The sequence below is a fragment of the Tachypleus tridentatus genome, chromosome 9 (assembly GCF_004210375.1).
Source record: "Tachypleus tridentatus isolate NWPU-2018 chromosome 9, ASM421037v1, whole genome shotgun sequence".
Classification (NCBI taxonomy): Eukaryota; Metazoa; Arthropoda; class Merostomata; order Xiphosura; family Limulidae; genus Tachypleus; species Tachypleus tridentatus.
In genome coordinates, this window is record NC_134833.1 from 109,408,584 (window position 1) to 109,433,256 (window position 24,673).

The 24,673-nt window shown below is 32.0% G+C and overlaps 1 protein-coding gene across 1 annotated transcript in view; it reads left to right on the forward strand.

Moving 5' to 3' along the window:
* The window catches only part of LOC143226019 (uncharacterized), a 55,182-nt gene that overhangs the window by 7,045 nt on the left and 23,464 nt on the right, over positions 1-24,673 (forward strand). The window contains exons 3-6 of the mRNA XM_076456389.1: positions 6,819-7,044; positions 12,220-12,462; positions 13,740-13,954; positions 21,640-21,795. Coding sequence (XP_076312504.1) covers positions 6,819-7,044; positions 12,220-12,462; positions 13,740-13,954; positions 21,640-21,795 — 840 coding nt within the window. The remainder of the gene's footprint in view (positions 1-6,818; positions 7,045-12,219; positions 12,463-13,739; positions 13,955-21,639; positions 21,796-24,673) is intronic.

A 24,673-nucleotide genomic window follows, 5' to 3' on the forward strand; every position in this document is an offset into this window, starting at 1 on the left:
TTTATTAGCAACCATAAACTATGGCTTCTACAATGTGTAAATAATGCTATTATCAATGGCTCTTTGCTGCACACTCTGCCTTTAGCTATTCTTATTATTTCCATTGTTATACCTCTGTCATCTGCAATCATCAGTAATGACTTTTAAGATATACAAATGGTACAAAAATGTCTCAAAAATCCTAATCAATACTTGTTTCAATAGCAAGAAATCCAGTGAAGTGTTCAGAAATTCACACATCAACAGATAAATGACAATTAACAGCACACAGTGTAAATGGCAGTTGCTCGATGTGGCTGGTATAATGTGTATTGTTCACGAGCAAATCAAATGCTTTACTTGATTATTGTTTAACAAATATCCTGAAGAATGTAATTTCCCTTTTGGGTAATCGACTCATTTTAAGTATCTTTACTGAAGTAATTATTTGCAGTTTCAAGTTTTCTCATTTTAGGAGTTTCTTCGTTGCAGACTTAATATTTGCCAGAAATTTATCTTGACCAAAAACAATTTCCTTTACTGAGAACATAAAATATTTCTATTGTTCCAAAGAAAGTCAGCTTGCATTCTGTCAAATGACAAACTATGCTAATATATTTTGTAAAAATTGATTTCCATTAATTATTTCCATGTTGATCCTGTGTATAGCTTTATGACGTTTGCTTCGTACTGTCAGGTACCCCATGACTGCATGCTGTACACATGTGTAAGTGAATGTTCATGCTTTTTGAAACTAGACTTGTTTGTTTTAAATGTCACGTAAAGCTACACGAGGGCTATCTGCACTAGCCATCTCCAATGTAACAGCGAAACTCCAGAGGAGAAAAAGCTAATAATCACCACCCACCACTAACTATTGAGCTACGTTTTTACCAACGAATAGTAGAACTGATTGTACTTAAAACACCCAGACGGCTAAAAGGAGGAGCATGCTTGGTGGAACGGGGATTCAACCCCACGACCTTTTTATTATCGACCTTTCTCAATCACCCTCAGATTTTAATTCAAATACATGCTGGACCTTGAGCTTAAAAAAAACAAGGTTCTCTATGTGTTGAAGTCGCCCCTCGAATCAGCGTTATCGCATTTTCCGAAAGAAACACAACAATGGTAAAACACTTTATATAACCACTTGGAATACACACGCCATGATAAAAAACTTTGTCTCTATGTTTGGTAAATATAACAGTTCTTTATAAAGTAAATTCGTTGTAATTATTTGCTTAGGATCTCTTTCAGTAAATTCACATCTTTGCTGGTTATTTAGCTTTTTTGGACAGTGCTAAGTCATCACATAATTTCTGAATTAGGCTTAACTCTATGAGCTCACTTTATAACCCAACGTTCTCTAACACGGCCTGTATGTTTTATCTGATTCCAAATGGCATTTCTCCAAAATCGAGATAATCGGAAGTCTAATCTGTTATCTAATCTGTCAATGCACTTTGATAAATAGAGGTGAAACCTTTGCCATTTTGTGCTTTTCGTTACGTTAATAATGTGGTTGGTTTGAAATATGTCTCCCAGGGTTTTTACCTTTTCCTGTGAAATATGGAATTATGGTGTAAGCTTGAGATAACGGACATTTTATTACTGCACTTTTCCTCTTTTCTCATTAACAAACAATGTGTAATAGAACAAAAACTATACGTTTACTTTATTGTTCTTTCCATCCAACGCAAAACAAACCGAATGTCATTTGAAATTGTAGTTATAATTAGCTAAGTAGGAAAGATAGTTCCGTGGCTGTACGCTAGTGTTATTATGAATTATCTTACTTTTTTTTTTAAATAACATACTAATATAATGATGTTTAGTTTTGTTGGAAAAGTGTCATGGTGTTGGGTCTAAGGTAGTTGCCTTTATCATACACCCCTAAAACCGAAACCGTAGGTTGATATATTTAACATATTATAATAAATTTACTAATGTATGTTCGTTTTAATATTGGTGTTTATTTCAGTTAAATATATTTAGTTTAAAATGAACGTAAAATTAATTGTTGAATTTTTATTGCAAAAGTCTTGTCTGTTCTCTAAATTTATAGAAGATTCTCGATCTTAAGAATCAATAATGTACAACGTATGTAAAAAACAAATGATTGCCAGTATTATTGCCAATTGAACTTTCTAGGACTTCACCTCAAAGTTTATAAATCGATGTGCCAAGAGATAGTTTAAAATTGTTGGTTTGCTACAGTCAGTAGACTATTAACTTGAGAAGCTTTAATTGTAATAAATGCTAATTAATCGGAAAACTACAGATATTTGACCAGTAACGTTTATAGATTATGACATTACAAAGCCTTTAACTTCACTGAATTAACTTCAAACATCAGTATTTTACGAGAACATTAAATATCCTCGTCGATAAAACGTCGGCTTGTAAGCGGCATGAGGCCAGCCAAGAATAGGCAGATAGCCAGCCAATTAAGCCAAGTGTAGCAATATCATTTCAGAATTAACTCGCTCGTCGTGTATCTGGACCGTCGATAAAATATTCAGTTCCAGACCAGATAGAAGAATTACTATTGTTTCTAAGCTAGTAAAAATCTTGAATATAAATTATTATTTGTGATAACTATTAGTAATATCTGTTATTATAAATTGCATTAGTATTTGTATATTAAAATATATTTATGTCAACAATGAAAATTGTGTGAATCAATCTTGTTGACAAATATTATAAACTTTATATATTTCGACATTCAATTAACTTATAAATTAATATTAATTGAAATCGTAATACGTAACTATGTAACATGATAAATCGGAAACTCGTCCGAAATAAATTTACAGTACGTAACAAATCCTCAAAATTTATGATGAAAGTAAAAATGTCAATTCAATTTCTGAATTAAGCTATTTTTTGTTATATCACCAACATTTTAATACAAAAACAAACATCTGTAATGTATACAGACTGTGTTCACAAAATTTATGATGAAAAACTCAGATCGTTTCTCAGATCGAAATCAATAAATATCATTCCAGTTTTGTTTTATACTACAAAGAATTTAATTGCTATTTTTTGTTATATCAACTATGTTGTATTATTACATTTTATAAGTAATACAGTATACTGATTAAAACAAACTATCCATCAAGAAAAAGAAATATATTCTGACGTATATGTATTAATACACAAAACAAACATCATGAATAAATAATGTATACAGATGGGGGCGTATAATGTGACGGTCAATCCCACTATTCGTTGATAAAAGAGTAGAGTTGGTGGTGGGTGGTGATGACTAGCTGCCTTCCCTCTAGTGCTAGCACAGATAGCCCTCAGTAGCTTTTGCGAAATTTCACACTAATTTAACCAATGAAACAGAAACAACACTGTAGTCTTAACGTGCTTTGCTGATACAAAATTTAGGGCCAGAAATTCGGCTTATTAGGCGGAAAATACGGTAATATAAATTAACATACTCTTCACACTTTAACTTACTTTTTTCTTTTCCGCAAGTTTTAATAACTGCTTTTACACATATACATGTTGATATTTTATTCCTTAATGCACAATTAAAACAAATTGTAGAAAAAAAACTGAAAGGTTTGTTGTTTTTGGAATTTCACACAAAGCTACTCGAGAGCTATCTGTGCCAGCCGTTCCTAATTTAGCAGTGTAAGACTAGAGCTAGTTATAAGTTACTAGTTATAGTAAGGCAGCTAGTTATCACCACCCACCGCCAACTCTTGGGCTACTCTTTTACCAACGAAAAGTGGGATTGACCGTCACATTATAACTCTCCTACGGCTGAAAGGGCGAGCATGTTTGGCGCGACGGGGATGTGAACCCGCGACCCTCAGATTACGAGTCGCACGCCTTACGCGCTTGGCCATGCCATGCCAAAGTAAAAGTTGTATCAAAAATAATAAAGATATTTTATCAAGATGACAACTTAAACATTTTTATATATTATTGAATAAACTTCAAACAAAATTTTCTAAACAAAAAGAAATGCTTTATGTAATTTTGTTTATATGAAATCTGCCAAAACAAAAAAGAGCAATAACAAAGAAATTTAGTTTTTATTATTAACTCATTTAATAACAATTCCAAAAACGTAATGTATCTGTTAAAATGCATAAATTCTGATGAATTTTGTATATTGGTGAAACCGATAATTACATATTAAGGATATTTTTACTTAAATTCTACGTTAGATGTCCCGAAATAATTATAAAAGATGTATCTTAAGGAAATTTAAAATTCTAAAAAACATGTATATTTTGATGTCTTCTCTTTGGTGAAAGTAATGTTAAAACATTTTTTTTTCGAAAAATGTTTTTTTTTTTTTTTTGGTGCTTCTTTAAGTAGATAATAGTGTGAGAGCAGAAGTAGCTGTTTTTTATAAAATCAGTAGGAACTGTAAAACCGTGAAAATAGTTACTAAGACTTACAAAAAAGTAAGTAAATGCATGAAATTATCTGATAAATAAATTGTATTTCTACTATATTAATAAGAAAAGATATAATTGGAATAAGATTTTAATTTAAAAACGAAAATATATTGACTATTTTCATTTATTTTTCGACATTTGTAATTTACTTAATTTTTACATGGGGTGTATTAAATGTCTGTACATTTAGAAATTATGTATATTGAATTTAGATTACTTGTGTTTTGGTAAAAAGTGGTATTTGTGTAATTTTTTGTTTAGATTCTGAGTATAACTTTCCTGAAGAGTGACCCTCAAAGTCTCGAAATCGGAAAACAAAATTAATAAAAGAAGGGGAAAAGTCTGATATTTCAGTGTTTCCTTTTATGTATGCTACATATTATATAGGGTTTTAGCAGTTATTATTTTAATTGACACAAACTGTGTGATATTTTACATATTAAGATTTATCCTGGACAAGTCTCATATTTATTATGTTACATACGCATTATAATTTCAAATAGTCGGAAATTTGAATTTGAATTTAGGAGTTAATTGAATATCGATGTGAATAAAATTTATAACATTTGCCAACAAGATTAATACACACAATTTTCCTTCGTAACACAAATTTATTTTGATATACAAAAAAAACACTTGGCGCATCGATTTATAAACTTTGGGCGAGGTTGTAGAAAATTCAATTGGCAACAATCTAAAAGATATACAGGGTTTCCATAAATTATCCACTTCATTATAGTCCATTATAAATTCTTTATTATAAGACCTATCTCAAAACATTTTGTGGCAATTAATAACACAATTTAAGAAATGTTTTCTCTTTACTTCACAAAACATCTACACAAAACATCCTTCTTAATATTTGGAACGAAATTATCTACCGCCTTGATTTTCTGCGTGCTACCAATGGGGCTCGCGTGGAAGTTTACTAAACTGTGTTAGTTTACTTAATTTAACTAAAAAAATTTTGAGTTTTGTTATTGATCACCGCAAACCGTTTTAAGATAACTCATATAATAGAAAATTTATGAAGACTTATAATAGGGTGAATAATTTATGGACACCTTGGATCGTTGATTCTTACACTCGAGGAACTTTTATAAATTTAGAGAAGAAACGAGACTTGTGTAATACACAATTAATAATATAAATTGCATGCATTTCTAAATATATAATAAACTGAAACAAAAACATAAGTATTAAAATAAGAAATAGTAAAGGCAGCTAGTTATTACCACCCACTGCCAACTCTTGGGCTACTTTTTTTATCAATGAAAAGCGGGATTGACTATCACATTATAATGCTCCCATATTCGAAAGGACGAGCATGTTTGGTGTAACGGAAATTCGAACCCGAGACCCTCAGATTACAAATCGAAGTCCCTACCATCTGGCCATGCTGAGCCTATATTAAAATAAATATATAATAGTAAATCCATTACAGATAATATTCTTGACCAGATACTTCAACTAGGAATTATCATGTTATTAGAGTACTCTACATCAAACATTTTCCTTTTAAAATCTTCTGAATATAATTGAAGTTTTAAAAAATACTGTACTTGTTTCTAGTTTGAATTTAAGTAAAATTATACTTAACCCAATAAATGTTCCAAATAACGTCGAAGTTTTTATCAACAACTTTTGTAACGACAAAATAATGATTTAAGTCACAATAACAAACATAGGTTAAAACGCATGCTCATTCAAACTGCTAATTTAACGTCAGCATTTTCTGAAAGTTGAATAAATATAAAAAAAATCGTAATTTCAAAAGCCTTTGTACATCATGCCTCTTAATCGCTCAGAGTCAAATATTCGGACTCACACAGCAAAAAAAATAGTATTTCGATATTTGTGGTAAAGTTGTTGTTGTTTTGTTGTTTTGAATTAAGCACAAAGCTACACAATGGGCTATCTGTGCTTTGCCCACCACGGGTATCGAAACCCGGATTTTAGCAAGTCCGCAGACATGGTCTGTGGTAAAGACAAGTGGTCTGTTGTATGGCTTTGTGCATAACAACAAAATTATACATCGTATGTCAGGTTTTATTTTTAACGAGCTGATGAAGTGTATTATTACTTCAAAATAACTGCACTGTGCAGTGTTTGAATGACTACAAAAATGTTTAACTTTCCTTGTTTCAAACCTCATTTTACGGCAACTAAAGATGTGAAATTAAACATTATCGTTTCACTAGTAATACAAATGTTCACAGCTGATGTATATAAAACTCACTTTTATAAAAATATGTGGTAATTACGTGCTCTTTGCACTTAATCAAGGAGACTAATTTCATAAACTAAATTTATTTTTTATAATCTGTATTTTATGCTTTTAATTATGGCAAAAATTTAGCGAACAGCATTATTAGATTAATTAGATGTTTTTTTCACGTCTGATTTTAGGGCTATTTGTCTTCACAAGATGCCAGATTATGCTTGACATTGAAAATTTTAAAACATTTGTTCAGTACAGTTGTTACAACACTACTCGAGAAAATGTATTACATCCCAGCGGACAGGTAATTCCACTGGCCAATAGCATGGAGAATTTCATTTCAATTGTGGAAAAACTAGAACTTAACAACACTGATTGGACAGCTGTAGACACTGCTAAAATGTTACTGAAAAGGTAAGATTGTAAAGGAAATCGTAGTTTTTTTGGAAAAAATTGCTTTCTTGTGTGTTTTTCTTATAGCACAGTCACATCGGGCTATCTGCTGAGCCTACCGAGGGGAATCAAACCCTTGATTTTAACGTTGTAAATCCGTAGACATACCGCTGTACAAGCGGGGAGGCATTGTTTTCTTCTTATGGTTATTGACAACAAATAGATCTTATAAATTATTTTCAACCATTTACCTATTTTGACAATTTGCGGTTACCATCTGCTCTCTCTTCAAACACCTAAATGACAGCGAAAATGGCACGATATACTAAATACTTAATGCATTTTTAAAGCTATTTAATAATATTAATATGCTCGTAAGGAATGATTATTCAGTGTGATGCATGAAAAAGATGTCTTGTTAATACGTCCAAAAATATTTTTATAGGTTTAAAAAAATGCGAAGAAATTAACAAATTTTGTCACGTTTTAAGGTATTTAGTTGTAAAAGGATTTTGTGACATAAATTTAGTACTACCAGATGTCTACATTTTTTTTTTAATTCTAATCAACGCTTACCATTAAAAAAGCTATGAAGTTCGGGAAGAAAATGTATTTTTGTCTTACAAATTCACACTATTATAAAATTTCGTTTTAACGTGTTGAAAGTGACATAAATAAGCAAAGATCCTATTTTAGAATCAGCGTAAGATGATTGACTCTCAGAAGTTATTTAATTTTTAATTGAATTTTTCATTTCGACCGACATTAAACTGGTATCCGTGCGCTGGGATGGTACGGTCTAATGTACATGACAGACATCTTTACTCCACATTACATCATTTCTCTATTCGGTTCAGTGGTGTTCAATTTATCCTAAGAATATCAGGAATAGATAAACACCATAAAAAGTTTGAGTAAGAAAACAGATTTTTATCCTAAAGTGTTAATAAAAGTGGCCACACTTTTTTTTAATTACCTTATCTTGAAAATCAAAACGCATATCAAACGACATTAAATGTACATCGTCACACATTATAATATTTCTTGGAGAGTATGTTTTCATTACAGCGAAGTAGGATATTTAACGTGTCCACCAAGGGGAATCGATTCTAGCATTGTACATCCGAAAACAAGTCACATGATTAACTATATTTGTAGGTTTGGCTTGTTTTGAATTTTAGCGCAAAGCTACTCGAGGTCTATCTGCGCTAGTTATCCCTAATTTAGCACTGTAAGACTAGGAGGAAGGCAGATAGTCATCACCACCCACTTCCAACTCTTATGATACTTCCTTACCAACGAATGGTGGGACTGACCATCATATTATAATACCTCCACGGCTGAAAGTGAATTCGAACCTGCGACCCTCATATTACGAGTCGAGTGCCTTAACCACCTGGCCATTTATTTTATGTTTGTAACTCACTGACGCTGAGGCTGTCGTAATTTCTAGAAAGCCAAAGTCATAGACGTGTAAATAGCTGCGACCAGACTAGCGGAAACTGGAAAAATGAGAGAGAGTAAGTGTAAAACCACGATAAAGAGAAGTTCGTTTATAGAAAATTAAAGTAAAAGTCCTAACCGTTGACATATATTGGACTAAAATTAACAATTTGGAAGAGATAAGAAGAATTAGTCTCGTCAAAAGGTATTCTGAAGTAACTGAACCAGTCTGGGCGGGCTTTAACATAAAAGTAAACGACTATTACACTGCGGTAGACGCTCGGTCAGAGAAAGTCAGGCAACATAAAGTTAACTGTCTTAGGAGTGAGAGGTCTAATGGTTGATATATATTAAAGTGAAATTAACAGTTTAAAAGAGATATGAATAGTACTTTGTCTCATTAAAGGATGTTCTAAATCAAGTGAACCACTCTATGTGAACTTCAATGAAAAAGCAGACGACTTTTAAAAGTCCAGTATATATCTGCGATAACTCACGCGACAGCGTTAGTGAATTATGCACTGTTACCATTACAATAAAGACAGAGTAAAATAATTCGGCTTGTCATCTGAATTATAAAGCAATTGAATTATCCTTGGTGGACTTTTGAGAAGAAAAAAATAATTATGGTGTTTGAGATACAACTATGACCACCATAGTACAATGAGTGTTTGTATTTGTGTTAAACTTGTTTCGAATATATATATGCTTTTAAAAACAAGTGGAGTGCGTGATGTTCGTTAATTTTTGAATTTATCGCCAACAACTCACAGATACTTGCAAAAGAATCGTTAGCCCTACACACCCATATATTTACATTACAATACATACTACTATAAAGTAGTTTTTGTCAAACAGTTAAATTTACAAAATATATACTCTTATTTAAGTTGGTTATCAAATAATGACTTAAGTTACATGCTAAACATTATCGATTTAATTGAATAGTTTGGATGAGACGCTTTAGATAAACCATACATGATAATATAACCCGTGCCAACATATTTAATTCTATGTTTCACAAACTTTAGATTTTACTTTGTTTTTAAAAATAATATTTTAAATTTTTATTAAGTTGTTAGGTAGATGGCGGATGATGTTACCATTACCCGTTACGTACGTATTTAGAAAACAATAAGATGGTTAAAATCATTTAAAAAGAGAACATTTTTAAATAAAATTGTTAGTTGGTTAATATTTCAATTCGAAAAGCTTCTTATCAAGTTAATAATAAATATGTTAGATTTTAATGAATTTTAAATGAAATTTTGTTTTTAAAAAGTAGTTTAAACATTTTTATTTTGCAAACTGATGTGCCACGATTCGGTTTCTCTCTTTCTTCAATGACTAAGTTGTTAATTAGCAATTTCAAGATATTAAACAAAATTGAAAATCGCTTGTGTACAGTACTGTGCAAAAGTGTTAAGACAAGGGAATATTTTGTCATTCTTTCCATTTTATGGGACTACTTTTTTCATGCCATTAGGAAATGTAAATTTCAACACTATGGTAATGCTTCACTGATCCCTGTTGGCAAATTAATGAGTCAGAATGAGAATACTAACAAGTATTTATAATTCCCATATACTTGTGCCAAGTGCATGTCATAAGGGTTCTGTTTAAATGAACATACCGATTATGTTTAGGGTCTGAAATAATTGTCATGGTACCCCATATGAAGAAAGAAGCTAGCATATGATACTAGTATATATTAGTAGAAATTGAATAAACCTTGACACAAACTGTGTTTAACACTATATTTTTGTCCCGCCATGACACACACTCCTTCCAAAAAGAAAACAACGTACAAACTTGTCAACAGAGCAAAAGGTTCGCATAAAAGCTATACGTGATGCTGGTTGGACCTTCCAGTTAATTGCTACAGACTTGTAACTACATCCTAAATAGTGAGACACAGACAGGTATACTTGAAAATACGAAAGGAAGAAGCGGAACACCCAAACGCAATGATATTGATGTTAAGCATCTTCGTTTATGCAGCCTTCAGAAGAGAAGGAAGACTGTTGCAGATTGGAAAAGGATGTGTCTAAGTTTGAAATATTTTGTTCAAAGCATAGGTTGTTTGTCGGGTGGAAGTAAGGTTAAAGATACTTACCTCAATGTATAGTGCCTATCATGGAGCATGGAGGAGGCAGTGTAATGGTTTTCTGCCGAGACGACAATTCATATTTACAAAATAGATGGAACAATGGACCAGCGTAAGTACCCATGGTGGTTAAAGCAAAAGGGGAACACACAAGATATTAACTGTTTGCTGAACTCAAGCACTTTCACTGCATTTTTATTGTACTAAATATGAAGGTTAATGAAATTTTGATGTTTCATCTGTGATTTACCTTCCTTTGTTCTTTGAAAGTAACCTAAAATATAAATGTCCTAATACTTTTGTACCATGCTATATATATGTACATATATATTAAATTGAGACCTGATTTTAACCTACGTAAAAATTCTATTGTCAAAATGTTTATATTTTGTTTGGCAACACTATGTTCTCATTGTTACTGATGCTGTATTGGAATTACCATGATTAGAACGTTCTTCAAACACTGTGATTTATTAAAAGTGAAATTTGATTTATTTCTTTGTGTGCTGAAGTTCAGACGAGCATTTCGAATTCATCGAAAAGACTGGTAAAGCGCATACATTCAAATTCAACATAAAAGATACACTTTAGGCAAAAATATTAAAACAAATATCTTACAGAATCAACTTTTATTTTCATAAAATAATCTTAATTTTTGTGGTCGATTTTTTTCTTATTCCTGTAAGTATGAGTTTAATATTCGTGTAATTATTCATGACTTTGGTGGGGCTGCAACTATCTATCAACAAATCTCTCGTCGTATACCAACTTGAACCAGTTTAGATTTCCTTCACGTATTTTATTTTTATAATTATATCTTCTTTCATGTATTTATTGTATAGATTACTTCGGTAAATAATACTAGTACTCAAACAGCTGGTAAAGCATTTGATCTAAGAAGTAACAACGAGTTCTAACTGTCATTTTAAGAAATGCAAAGCATTTGTTACCTGTTTGAAAGATTTCTGGTCTGTCTTCAGACAAATATATATTAATTATGTACTTATGCCACATGCCTTTGCCTTCTCCCATCCGCAGTGAAAGTGGAATATATATGTTTATTAATAATAATACTTATGGACTGTAGCCATTTGTATTATATTAAAGCCATTTGGTTTATTAAGTTTAAAATCGGAGGAAGTCAAATCAGATATATTAAATAGTATTATATGGTGTATTTTAAACTTTTATAGTTTAACAAATACCCCACCACCGTAGCTCAGCGGTTAGTCTAAAAGCTCTTACCGCTAAAACTGGATTTTGATACTCGTGGTGGTCACAGCACAAATTGTGTAGCTTTACACATTACAACAAAAGAGTACTTTAACAAACATCAATGTATGACTCATATACTCGCAGTAAGCAAAGCTTGGAACTAACTACTTTTCAATAATAACAATTTATCTTGTAGAGATCTTATACTTGTGAATTGTTTTATCCTTATTACTACAAATTAGCATAGCACTCACAATTTGTGATTTTCAATTCAGCTTGTTAGTATTATTATTGTTTAGTAAATATAACATAATTGTGAGTATTTTACGAATGTATTTTGTAACAGTTAAAACTAAAGCATGTAATTTTATATGAATATCGTATAATCTCTATTAACTTACTAATTTCGTCATTTTCCCGTGATTTTCCAGGTTTTCAATCGATGGACTAGAACAGTCTGGAATGACAGTGAAACAAAACGAATTTGATTTACCCAAAACGAAAATTATAAATGACTTTTTTAAAGGAGAACCCATGAAAAGTGAGAAGTTCCCAGAAGAACATCTTACAGAAAATGAAAAATGTTCCCTGTATTACATGTTATCATATACGATCAACAGCACACTCAGACAAGGACTTGATCAATTAGATGTTACTTACCGAATGCCGCCATCGTAAGTTGGCATCTTTTTCTTTCTTTATGTTTATTTTATGTTTTGTTACACACTTAACATATGTTTATCGATTTTCTCCAACACGTGACATTGTCTAAATTTTAAGAGCTAAACTCTGTTCCTGAAAGTGCAAAATTTTCTATCCGTAACTCTGTTTGGTCAATCAGATTACCCATGGAAAAAAACGAAACATTAGGAAGTTAGGAAAGTTATTTAACTTCAGCATTTGTTTTCACACACGATAAATTAGTTTAAATAATAAACGGGAGGGGGGTCATCGGACGTACCCTGTTTTTCAATATGATAATTTTTCTGAAGAAGTTTTGGTCCAAAAGAAAGATTGATTGAGTTCATATAAAACTTCAAGTAAAGAGCTGGTTTTGTTTACTGAAACATGGTCTTTAAAGATTTACAGTATTTGTATATAGAGGTTGAGAAGGTTACATTAAAAAGAATTTCATAGCCCCACAATATCGTTACAATCTATATCGCCACGTAAGGTTATGCTCTATCCAACGACGGATCTCGACAATAATCCTGTGGTATAGTTTCCATTGCAATACATTGCATCGTAAGGCACTCATGTACAAAGTATACCACACTTTCCTGTATGCTTTCCATAAAAAATGTCATTACCATTAGTTTCATTCTCCAACAACTTGCGATATGTGACATTCTTCCATTGCGACTTTATATTGGCTGTATTTGTTATATGAGTTACTGGTTTGCATATATTTCAAACAGTTTTAATATAACGTACTCAAACATTTGTAAGACAAAGTTCTATTTATTGTCTACCTATTTTTTTATAAAAGTAACAAATCTCAAAATTTATATCCATGACATACGTATAAATGAAATTGAGTTTTTATTGCTATTTCTATTATAAATACTTACTTCAAAATGGAATTTAAAATGTCTTTATGTCAAGTCCGTACCTCACAAGGCACGAAATCAATCTGTGTAATGATTCGAAAAGAAACAGTTGTTTAAAATTAAATATAAACTGTATCATGCTCAACCAGCCAAGATAAAAAATTTTAAGCGTATTGTGAAATATATTTCCAATACAAAACATGTAACAGAGTCTGACAAATTAGAAGTAATGCCATAACGAATAGCTCACATCAAACATTTGTCACTTGTGGATGATAACCTTTTAAATATTTTCAAGCTACATCATCGTTTTACTATAAAATTTCCAAATGTTGAAAAGTTTAGAGCAATACGCTATTATTTTATTTTATTTTAACTTCACTTTGATAATATACTTATAGAAAACAAGTACAAGGAGCTCCCACCCAAAGAGCGAAACACCCTCGAGAACAAGGTGTAGTGAGTATTGAAAACATCGAGGATCAGGCTATTTCCCTAGGAAAGGTATTAACTGGTATTGCAGCATCCAGTTTAAATAATGGAAAGACTCTTTCGAACGAAATTGATAAAGATGGCATCAGGAATTGGAAACCGGTTGTTGCTCTTACCCTTGCAGGTAAGTTTATAATATAACAGAGATGGTTTATCTATACGTTTTGAAAATAACCAATATAAATTTGTAATATAAAATGCATCTCTTCACAACGTAAGTTATCATTTAAACTATTATTATCCAACATAGTACGATTTCAAAGACGTTTTTCAATTTTTGTCTGTAAGTCAACGTTTGAAGGCAAGTAATCATTCCTTTTACTAGTAATTAATACTCATTTCATTATACCTGCAATCACATCATATCGAGGTAGTTGGAGAAACATTATGGGATAATAACTAAAGTATTTTATTTTAACCAAAATAACAATGTTTAAACATAAAACATACAGTTATGATGTCTGAAGCCTGTTATTGTATCCGAAAAACAATAGGCAACAATGAAAACATCTACATATAATGTCTGAAGTCTCTTATTTTATTCAAAATAACAAAGACGTGTAACTAGAAAAATATCTGGGTATGATGTATAGCGTATCTCTTAGTATTAAAGATCAAATAAGATAAATAAACACATAACATCCACATGTTTCACCACTCATACTATCTAATTCTTAAGAAATTAAACCAATTCAAATGTTTCAGTTTTCTTGTTAATAAGCTGTAAATATATTTGAATGTTAACATCTTTTCAAACACACTTTTTTGCTGTAATTTTATATGGCTAAAGTATGCATATTTTGAGCATAAAATGCCGTGAAACAAATTAACCATTATACGAGGTCTGTTCAAAAAATACGCGGACTGTTTGAATTGCGCGGCTCCAGTTGGTTCCAGGGGAATCCGCTTGGTGTTGCTAGGTTTGCACAGATCAGCTGATTACGACGCCATTTCCCGATTGCAGATATCTTCATTTGTGTATTAGTTACGCGGTTTTAAGTGAAGTGCGATTTTTTCGTTTGGCGGATTTCAGAGTGAATGACCTGAAGGAGCAACGACTTGCTGTGAAATTTTGTGTTAAACTGGGAAAATATGCGACTGAAACTTTTGCTATGCTTAACACGGCTTACGGTGATGTTGCTATGAAACGTACGGCATGTTTCAAGTGGAATGAACGTTTTAAGAATGGTCGACAGTCCATTGAAGATGATGAGCGTCCTGGACGTCCTTCCACGTCAACTGATAACCCACACGTCGACAAAATCAACACCCTGGTGCGGGCAAATCGACGTCTGACTGTCAGGGAGCTTGCTGAAGAGTGTGGGATATCAGTTGGATCTTGTTACGAGATTGTGACCGAAAAATTGAAGATGCATCGCGTTGCTGCGAAATTTGTGCCTCAGAACTCTTGAGTTTTTGGCCAAACACTCGATCACTGTTCTTCCTCACCCCACCTTACTCACCTGACCTTGCTCCTTGCGATTTGTTCTTGTTCCCCAAACTCAAAAGACCCTTGAAAGGAAGAAGATTTGAGACGATTTCCGAGATTAAGGCAAATGCGACGAAGGAACTGGAGGACATTACAAAAGAAGCGTACCAGGACTGTTTCAACAAGTGGAAACACCGTTGGGATAAGTGTGTGCGTTAGGGAGGAGAGTGCCTTGAAGGGGTCCCAGACCTGTAACTTCTAAATAAAGTACATTTTGTTTTATGACGTCAGTCCACGTATTTTTTGAACAGCCCTTGTAATCCATAAAAACAGCCAGAAATGTGCAAGTTTTCACGAATCTTTCTATTTACAACAGACTGTTTCAACATCATTATATCTTGAAGTCCTTCACAAACATACGTGTGTCTTTACTTGTGCTCTTCACTTCTCTCATATTAATTTTTTATAGTTTTAATTACTATCTCAGTATTTGTTGTACAGTTTATTAATTGTTATACAACTATAAAGTTTTCCAGTTGATAAAAATGTTTTTGTCAAATACATTATATTGGCATACATTACAATATTCTCAACTTCTTTTCACGTTAATTAGTTATTGTAACTTTGGTGAAAAGCATGAATCAGCATCACTAATAATTTACCTCCTCTTTCACGTATTGGTTATAAAATCTTTCCTATAGGTTGGTATTGAGTCAGGTGTGGTGCAGTATATTATATAAATAAGCTGACACTTGGAAAATATTGCAAAGCCTAGAGAATACACAACACAAAACTATTGTTTTACGAAATTATGTTGTTAAACACAAGATTTTTCAAGTAGATTATTTTGGAATTTTCAGATGATTCTGTGACTTATGATGGAATGAAAACTTCGTAACTTACTGAAAATATTTAAAAAACAACCTTTATCAATCCACTTGCTGTAAAACTAGGCATGGCATATTATTTAGTTTGCCAGATGGTGAATTTGAAGGTCCAAGATTTAAGCTGTTATTTATCGCTGTACCTGCTCCGTATTTTCAGCTGTAGGAATATCATAATTATTGTGAGATAGCAAATTATATCTTTTATTATTATGGTCGTGTTTATTGTTCATTTATTATTTCCCCCTATTGTTTAGTTTATATATGAATTTTTAGCTGCACTATACAAGGGCTGTTCAAAAAATACGCGGACTGAAGTCATAAAACAAAATGTACTTTATTTAGAAGTTACAGGTCTGGGATCCTTTCAAAGTACTCTCCTCCCCAACGCACACACTTATCCCAACGGTGTTTCCACTTGTTGAAACAGTCCTGGTACGCTTCTTTTGTAATGTCCTCCAACTCCTTCGTCGCATTTGGCTTAATATCGGGAATCATCTCAAATCTTCTTCCTTTCAAGGGCTTTTGAGTTTGGGGAACAAGAACAAATCTCAAGGAGCAAGGTCAGGTGAGTAAAATGGGGTGGGGAAGAACAGTGATCGAGTGTTTGGCCAAAAACTCAAGAGTTCTGAGGCACAAATTTCGCAGCAACGCGGTGCATCTTCAATTTTTCGGTCACAATCTCGTAACAAGATCCAACTGATATCCCACACTCTTCAGCAAGCTCCCTGACAGTCAGACGTCGATTTGCCCGCACCAGGGTGTTGATTTTGTCGACGTGTGGGTTATCAGTTGACGTGGAAGGACGTCCAGGACGCTCATCATCTTCAATGGACTGTCGACCATCCTTAAAACGTTCATGCCACTTGAAACATGCCTTACGTTTCATAGCAACATCACCGTAAGCCGTGTTAAGCATAGCAAAAGTTTCAGTCGAATATTTTCCCAGTTTAACACAAAATTTCACAGCAAGTCGTTGCTCCTTCAGGTCATTCACTCTGAAATCCGCCAAACGAAAAAATCGCACTTCACTTAAAACCGCGTAACTAATACACAAATGAAGATATCTGCAATCGCGAAATGGCGTCGTAATCAGCTGATCTGTGCAAACCTAGCAACACCAAGCGGATTACCCTGGAACCAACTGGAACCGCGCAATTCAAACAGTCCGCGTATTTTTTGAACAGACCTCGTATTGCTAATTCACCTTCTAACTAATAATTTGCATTTTAAGTAAATATGTATGGATGACGAAACTGAAACCAGCTTTCCTAGCAGTGAAGTACACATATTATTAATGTAGCAGAATATTATGTAAATATATAATCACATGATATATACTCTCATAACGTACTCAGTGAATAAATATCATGCCAAAACTTCACTATGAGAAACAGTCACGAGATAGTTAGTAAATTATTCCTGTTTACCACTCGATGTCGTTCTTAATAGTGAAATGTATTTTTGAAATGTTGTGTTTGCTGTATGTTTATTAATTTTATTTTATTTCTGTTTTTTTTTCTTGACTCCATTATTTGAAATAACATTGACGTTTATGATAGATTATTCATTAACATTAGTGCCAACAATTGGTAAGTGTTGAATTTATTTCTTAGTGTTGTTATAGTTGAATAGATTGTTGTTGTTGTTGAACCCGGTTTGTAGTAGTGTGTTTATTTTATATAGTTACATTGGCACCCGAAAAAGGTTGAGTTGTGACTTTGGATGTATTTATTTCTCAATCTGGTACTGAGCGATTAATTTAGTTTGTCAGATGGTAAATCGGAAGGTCCAAGGTTTAAGTTGTTACGTACCACTGAACATGCTCCATACTTTTATAATTTTAGTTGTAGGAATATTATAATTATAATAATTGATAAATTCTTCTATTCGATTAAGGGTAGTTGCATGAGTACTGCTGGACTACTAGCCCACTCCCTCTGGTGAGATGTTCAAAATCAGGGAAAGCTGTGCCTTAACATTGAATTCTCTGGCTTGGCTGTTTAACCTATGAGTCGCGTAAATTGTCATTACTTTTGAAAACACGAAACACTAAATGTCTGTTACAATATTATAAAATTCACAGATAAATTGTATAAAGTTGTCTTCTTTCAAATTATAAAAATACTATCTTAATTTGTAATAATCAGAAATGTAACTATGACTTATATCACTTTGATATATAATAATCCCTTATGATCTTTCTGAGGGTATTTTCCTAATTTATCTCATGTGTTATATTGTACAAGATCTGAAAAATATACGATACAGTAATCATCAAAAATGTAAAATATTTTCACAAAAGAATCTGAAGATATTGTTGTTCAAATTTCATGACGTATGAAAAAGAAACATATAAGAGAAACACATTATAGTGTGTGTGTGTGTGTGTGTGTGCATTTTCTTATAGCAAAGCCTCATCGGGTTATTTGCTGAGTCCACCAAGATGAATAGAACCCAAGATTTTAGATCAATTTAGAGAGAAAATGCGTTAAAATATTACTGTTGAAATTCTTATCAATGACACGTAATAAAGAAATTCTAGTGTAATTTCTATAACCTGCTACGTCGAAGACTGAACGTCTCTCTCTAACCATCTAACAACTATATCTCAACAAAGAATGAAGCACTTTTACAGCTAAAACATACATGAGATTTAATGCTAATGTACTGGATGGTCTAAAGCAACAGTACTTAATATCTTTATAAATTAGGTTTACGATTCTTAATAGTGTTTTATTACAGTGAAACATTTATTAAATTATGAGAAAGATATTGTTAGCATGGCTACTAGATTCTAATCTCTAACTTGTTTTTGTTTTTCTATGTCTCGGCTACTAACCTTCTGCCGTCTTCAAGGAACTTCTGATAATCCTATTTCTATGGTGATATTGGCCAAGAAATTTCTTTAGATGGTTTTATTTGTACTGTTTGCGACTGTTTTGTGTTGTGGCTTACGAATAACATTCTGACTTTATGCTCTTTGAATATCTTATGTATGTTTTCAGATTTTTTTTTGCTTACGTGTATTTATAATTTTCTTTCGACTTAATCTTGAATATATCTTGTTTATTTTCTTATTCATTAAGAGTTCTGACTATACACTGTTGGACTGGTTTGTTTTATTGTCGAGTTATTTCCCTGAATGTGTGAGTTCCTTTTATATTCCTATAGTACATTAGTTATAGTCTTGGTAACCACCAAAGTTAAGAATAAGAATCTGTTATCTTCTTCTGTCTCCATTGTAAAGTGCATAGCGAGATGTTATATGCTCATTAATTCTTGAGTCTTGTCTCATGAACTCATCAACGGAAGATAGACATCAGGAATAAAATGTGTTTAAAATATGAGGTAAAAAGTAGTTTATTAGCTGGACGAAATTGGCTAATTGTCAAACTCATATTATGAATAGACAAGCTCTCTTTTATAGGAAGGTTTTGTTTGTCATTGTCTCTTAAAGGAACTGGAATAGACGATTTCGTAAAACTTGCCTTAATACAAACTTTATAATATAAAACTCGTCAAAATATATGTAAACAGCATTCAGAAACTACACCATAATACAAATAGTGCATACGAAACCACAGAAAGATTCACCTAAGATCTAATACCTTGTTAAAAACGCCTCTTGTGAATATGGACTTTAGTACATTGGAAAAACAAAAAAGGCCACAGAAGCTAGAATTCAGGAGCATAATAAAATTGCAAAACTCTGTCATACTAATTTATCTGCTATAGCGTATTATGTCAGAGAGTAAATCTATACAATCAAACGGAATCTTATTAAAAATAATGGAATGTAAATCACAAACGACGAAAGAAAGATAAAAGAAATCTTTTACGTCCAACTGAGGACTAGCATTTAGCCAATAAGTACAGAAGTCGGTAAAATATTCAAATACATTAGTTGACTAAGATTCTCACAGGAGAACTCCAGTCGAGTAGATGACACACTACCTCTTCTGTCAAATCCTGGCCACCACCACTACAGATATAGAAATACGCGAATAATATACCTAAACAACAGAATTATAATATTATATTTCAAGTATTTAATTTAGTGTAAAATTCTTAAAGATCTCACATTATTTTCTTTAGTTGTATATTATTTAAAAACTTGTAAACCTTTGGTGACCCACTGGTGTATCAATGGTAAGTTTACTGACGAACTTGCAACGTTAAAATAGTGAGCTCGACTTTTCGTAATGACAGATAGCTTATTGTACAGTTTTGTGTTAGAAACAACGACGGAAATTAAATTCACTTGACGGGAATTAATTAAAATTTAATAAAGAACAATAGAAAGACGGCAACAAACATTTGTACGCTAACAAACGTTTAATTCTTGAACGTTTCGTAGTGTACATATTCCATCTTTAGCAAGCTATACTAAACAAGGCAAGATATTAGGTACAAAATGTTCCAACATTTTGTAAAGAATAATTAAAGCGTAGGCAAATACCCATTAAGACTGATCTCCATATTTTATAGGTATACAAAGTTTCACGCCGAAGTCACAAATTTTAGAAATAATTAAAACATTTTATCCACAAATCAAACTAAAACAACATTTAAATCATCTTTCATGATTCAAAATTTATTCAGCCCTAAAGACCTACTGTCTGCCACTATTCATTCCAGAATCATATATAAATATACATGTGGTGGTTGTAATATCACTGGCATTGGCAAAACTATATGACGATTACACCTGTGCACGTATGGAGGTATGAAGCAGAACTGGTAAACAACAGCACCAGACACTAATTCACAAACAAATAGTGAAAATATCAACCACCACATCTTCATTGAAAATTTAACTCATCACATCTGCATCATCCAATATTGAGCTATTAATTAAATTTAAATTAAACAAAGCGATGTAAATCCATAGACTCACTGCTGTCCCACCAGGAAGGACAGGCCCACTTGAAATCCTAGTTTCAAATTTACGCTGGAGGAAAGTAACCTTTACTCGTTGCTAAGCTTATGATACACAACAATCCAACATAATTATTAGTTGATTTCAAAGGTAATTTCAACTGTCTTTGTAGTTTGACTGATGCACTTGATCCTAAGTTAAACTAACAATCTTCTTATTTCAATACAAATACACAACCATAATCAATGATTACATCACTAAAGAATTAAAATGCAATTAATGATTCACATAAGACAGACTTATATAACATATTTACAAAAAATAATGAATAAGCATTATATTTTATATCAACAAGATACGTTTTCAGATCTGTCCTAAAACACTCAATTAAAAAATATACATTAAGTCCTACTACATAACAACATCTTGTTTTAATGTTTAATCCCTCAAATACCGAAAAAATAAGTAGATAGAATCTATGAACTGAAATACAATTTAATAATCCTAAATCATAGCTAATTCATCTCACCAAAACTAGTAGACAAAAATATATATTGTTCTATGGATCCTAAACAAAGTATAATTTAATCTTGTTCTCATAACTTGTTTGACAGAAACTTTGGTGGTTGCTGAATTTAAAGCTATGGAGCACTTAGGTCAAAACAGAATCCCTGATGGCAAGTGGAATTCAACCATCTGTACAACGGAATTCAAGTTGGATGATCAAGTAAACGCAACCTCTTATTCACTTCTGAGAGGAGCAGTTGACGGTAAGTAGTGACATCACCCCTAGCTAGGCCTTACTTAATGTATTTATAATTTAAATTATTTAACTAACAAGTTGATTATAGTACTAAGTTGGTACGTTATACTAACAATGTTTTACTCTTGCTGAAACTATTATTGCTTATTCTATTATAGTTAATATTGTTGTTTGAAAATATTCTTGGATTTACCTCTGTTCACCAAACTACCAATATTATATCCGTTTTTAACATTTTTCTGGTACTAAATTCGTGTGATGGAAATAAATATGTTATTTCTCTAGAAGATTATTGTTCACTTTTCTTCGTTCGGTGGTAACGACAATGTAAAATGTTTATTAAATATTTTATTGCTTGGTTTACTTCAGTGATTGTAATTATTGAGGTCATTCTTTTCTACCGAAGGTATACCAAGATTTATATTAGTTCATGGTGATAATAATGTTTCGAATAGAACTTTTGAGTTCTGCTCACCACGTTTATCAAAACCCGGTTTCTAGCGTTGTAAGTCCGTAAGCATACTACTGAGCCACTAAAGAGTGGAATAGAATTTGGAAACCATTTATAAAAAAAAATATATAGTAGAATACAGTTAGAATTTTAAACCTGATCAACAACTTACTCATATGTAAACTAAATAGTCCGGTCAGAGCCCGTAGGATTTCAGGCATAGGAATTCCTTAGTTTGAATCAGTAATCAGAGGAAACTCAATCAATAATAAGTGCCCACTGTTGCGAGGACTTTGATTGAATCTTTTAACCAAATAACGGAAATGATGACACTTTTATAACGCATATACAGCTAGAAGCGCAAGGTGTGTTTTATGATATAATATCTTGAACTCTGAACTATTCAGTACACAGCCCGATGTAGACCACACTTGGCCTATTGAATATGAAATTGAGGGAAAAATTAGGTAAACCTTAAGATTTTTAGAACATGATGAAAATTCATAACTGGCTTTGGTTGTATGCTAACTATGAACTAAGTTTTAAAAATGTACCAAAAACACCTTGCCTGTTCATAACTAATCTCCCAACATTTGAAACAAGCATGAAAAGATTAACCAGATTAAGCTGTTAATGTCATAAAGTTAACAAACAGGCTTAAACCCAAGGTATGTACCTTCTTTCAGTAATAACATTTAAATAGTCAATAATAACACCATTTACACCGTTAATAATAGCATCACCTAAACTGTCTGTATTATCGCCATCTAGACGGTTTATAATAACATGGCCTTTGTTTAAAATAGTAAATACCTTTGTAACTGATTTTGTCTAGTTCTACCTAGGTTTGACTTTATTTTGTTCACATCTTATTCTGCTAATTATAATCTAGAAAGTGTCTGCTCTCTTATCTCTTATTTGGATTTATAATGTTAAATAATTCGTGTTCTTATTTTGTTGAATTAGCTTTTTAAGTTTTCCTGTTGTGAATAATTTAGTCCGTATTTGAATTCGTTATACTTACTAAGTTTTCAGTTATTTAAATTCTACTTAAACAGCCAATATTTGCCCAATAAAATAGTATCTTGAAACAGTTCCCATAATTACGTCTTCAATGTGATTAATCAGCAAATAAATGAATTTAAGTTTACTTTCAAATGATCTAATTCGATATTTCTTTCGTGTCGTTTTCCTGTTTTATTACCATCGGCTAAAAAGTAAAAAAACGAAAATTTAAATGTATGGTTTTATAGAATTAATTAAGATTTTAAAGTTACATTACTTCTGCTTGAAACACAGTTAAGTTACATTAGAGATTTTATCTCTTACCTATTATATTTATTCCAGGAGAGTCGCCGATTTATTATGTTACGTACATTATGTATTACTATTTCAAATAGCCAAGATATTAGATTTGAATTTAGAAACTAATTAAATGTCGATATGTATCAATCTTGTTGGCATACATCTTAAATTTAATACATATCGACATATCACAATTTTCTTTCTAAATACAAATGTTTTAATACACAAACAACAATACAATTTATAATAACGGTTATTACAAATAGTTAATATAAATATTGATTTATATACAAAAGTTTTACAAACTCGCAAACAACATTTAGTACTCTATCTGGTCTAGAACTGAATATTTTATCAACGGTTCAGATCCACGACGAACGAATTAATTTTGAGTTGATACACTGTACATTTCTCCTGACATTTAACTAGCTTGAAGTATACGTAAGTTTTTCATCAACGGCAATGTCTAATGTTTTCGATTAATAAGTGTTTATCATAATTATAGCTTCCGGAATTTATAGTACATCCACTGTAGCAAACCAACAACATTCTTTAACTGTCTCTCCAGGTGTTGCAATAGTTAATGTATATACTTATTAGGCGAGATTCTCGAAAATTCAGCTGGCAAAAATACTGGTAATCACTAGTATTTTACATTGTTGATTTTTACACTCCAGAATATTCTACAAATTTAGAGAAAAAGCAGGACTTGCAGAATACACATCCAACAATATGTTACATACATTTCTAAATATATACTGAGCTGAAACAAACACAGATATATCAAAATATATGACAGTAAATCCGTCACACATCATATTTCTTTACTTTATTCTGAACTGCATTATTCCAATTTCACAATTCTACTTTAAAACCATGAACATTAGCAAAGAAAAATATGTATTTAAAACAAAGCAGAACCCATTTTTATTTCTGCTTTTTATCTTATCCTTTCATTTGTTTGTTTGAAGTTAAACACAAAGCGGTACAACGGACTATTTGTGCTTTGTCCACTTCGGGTATCGAAAACCGATTTCTAACATTGTAAGTTGGCAAACACACCGCTGAGCCACAGGAAAGGAACAGATATCGTTTGACAATGTTATTTTCTCTACTGAAAGATTTTTAA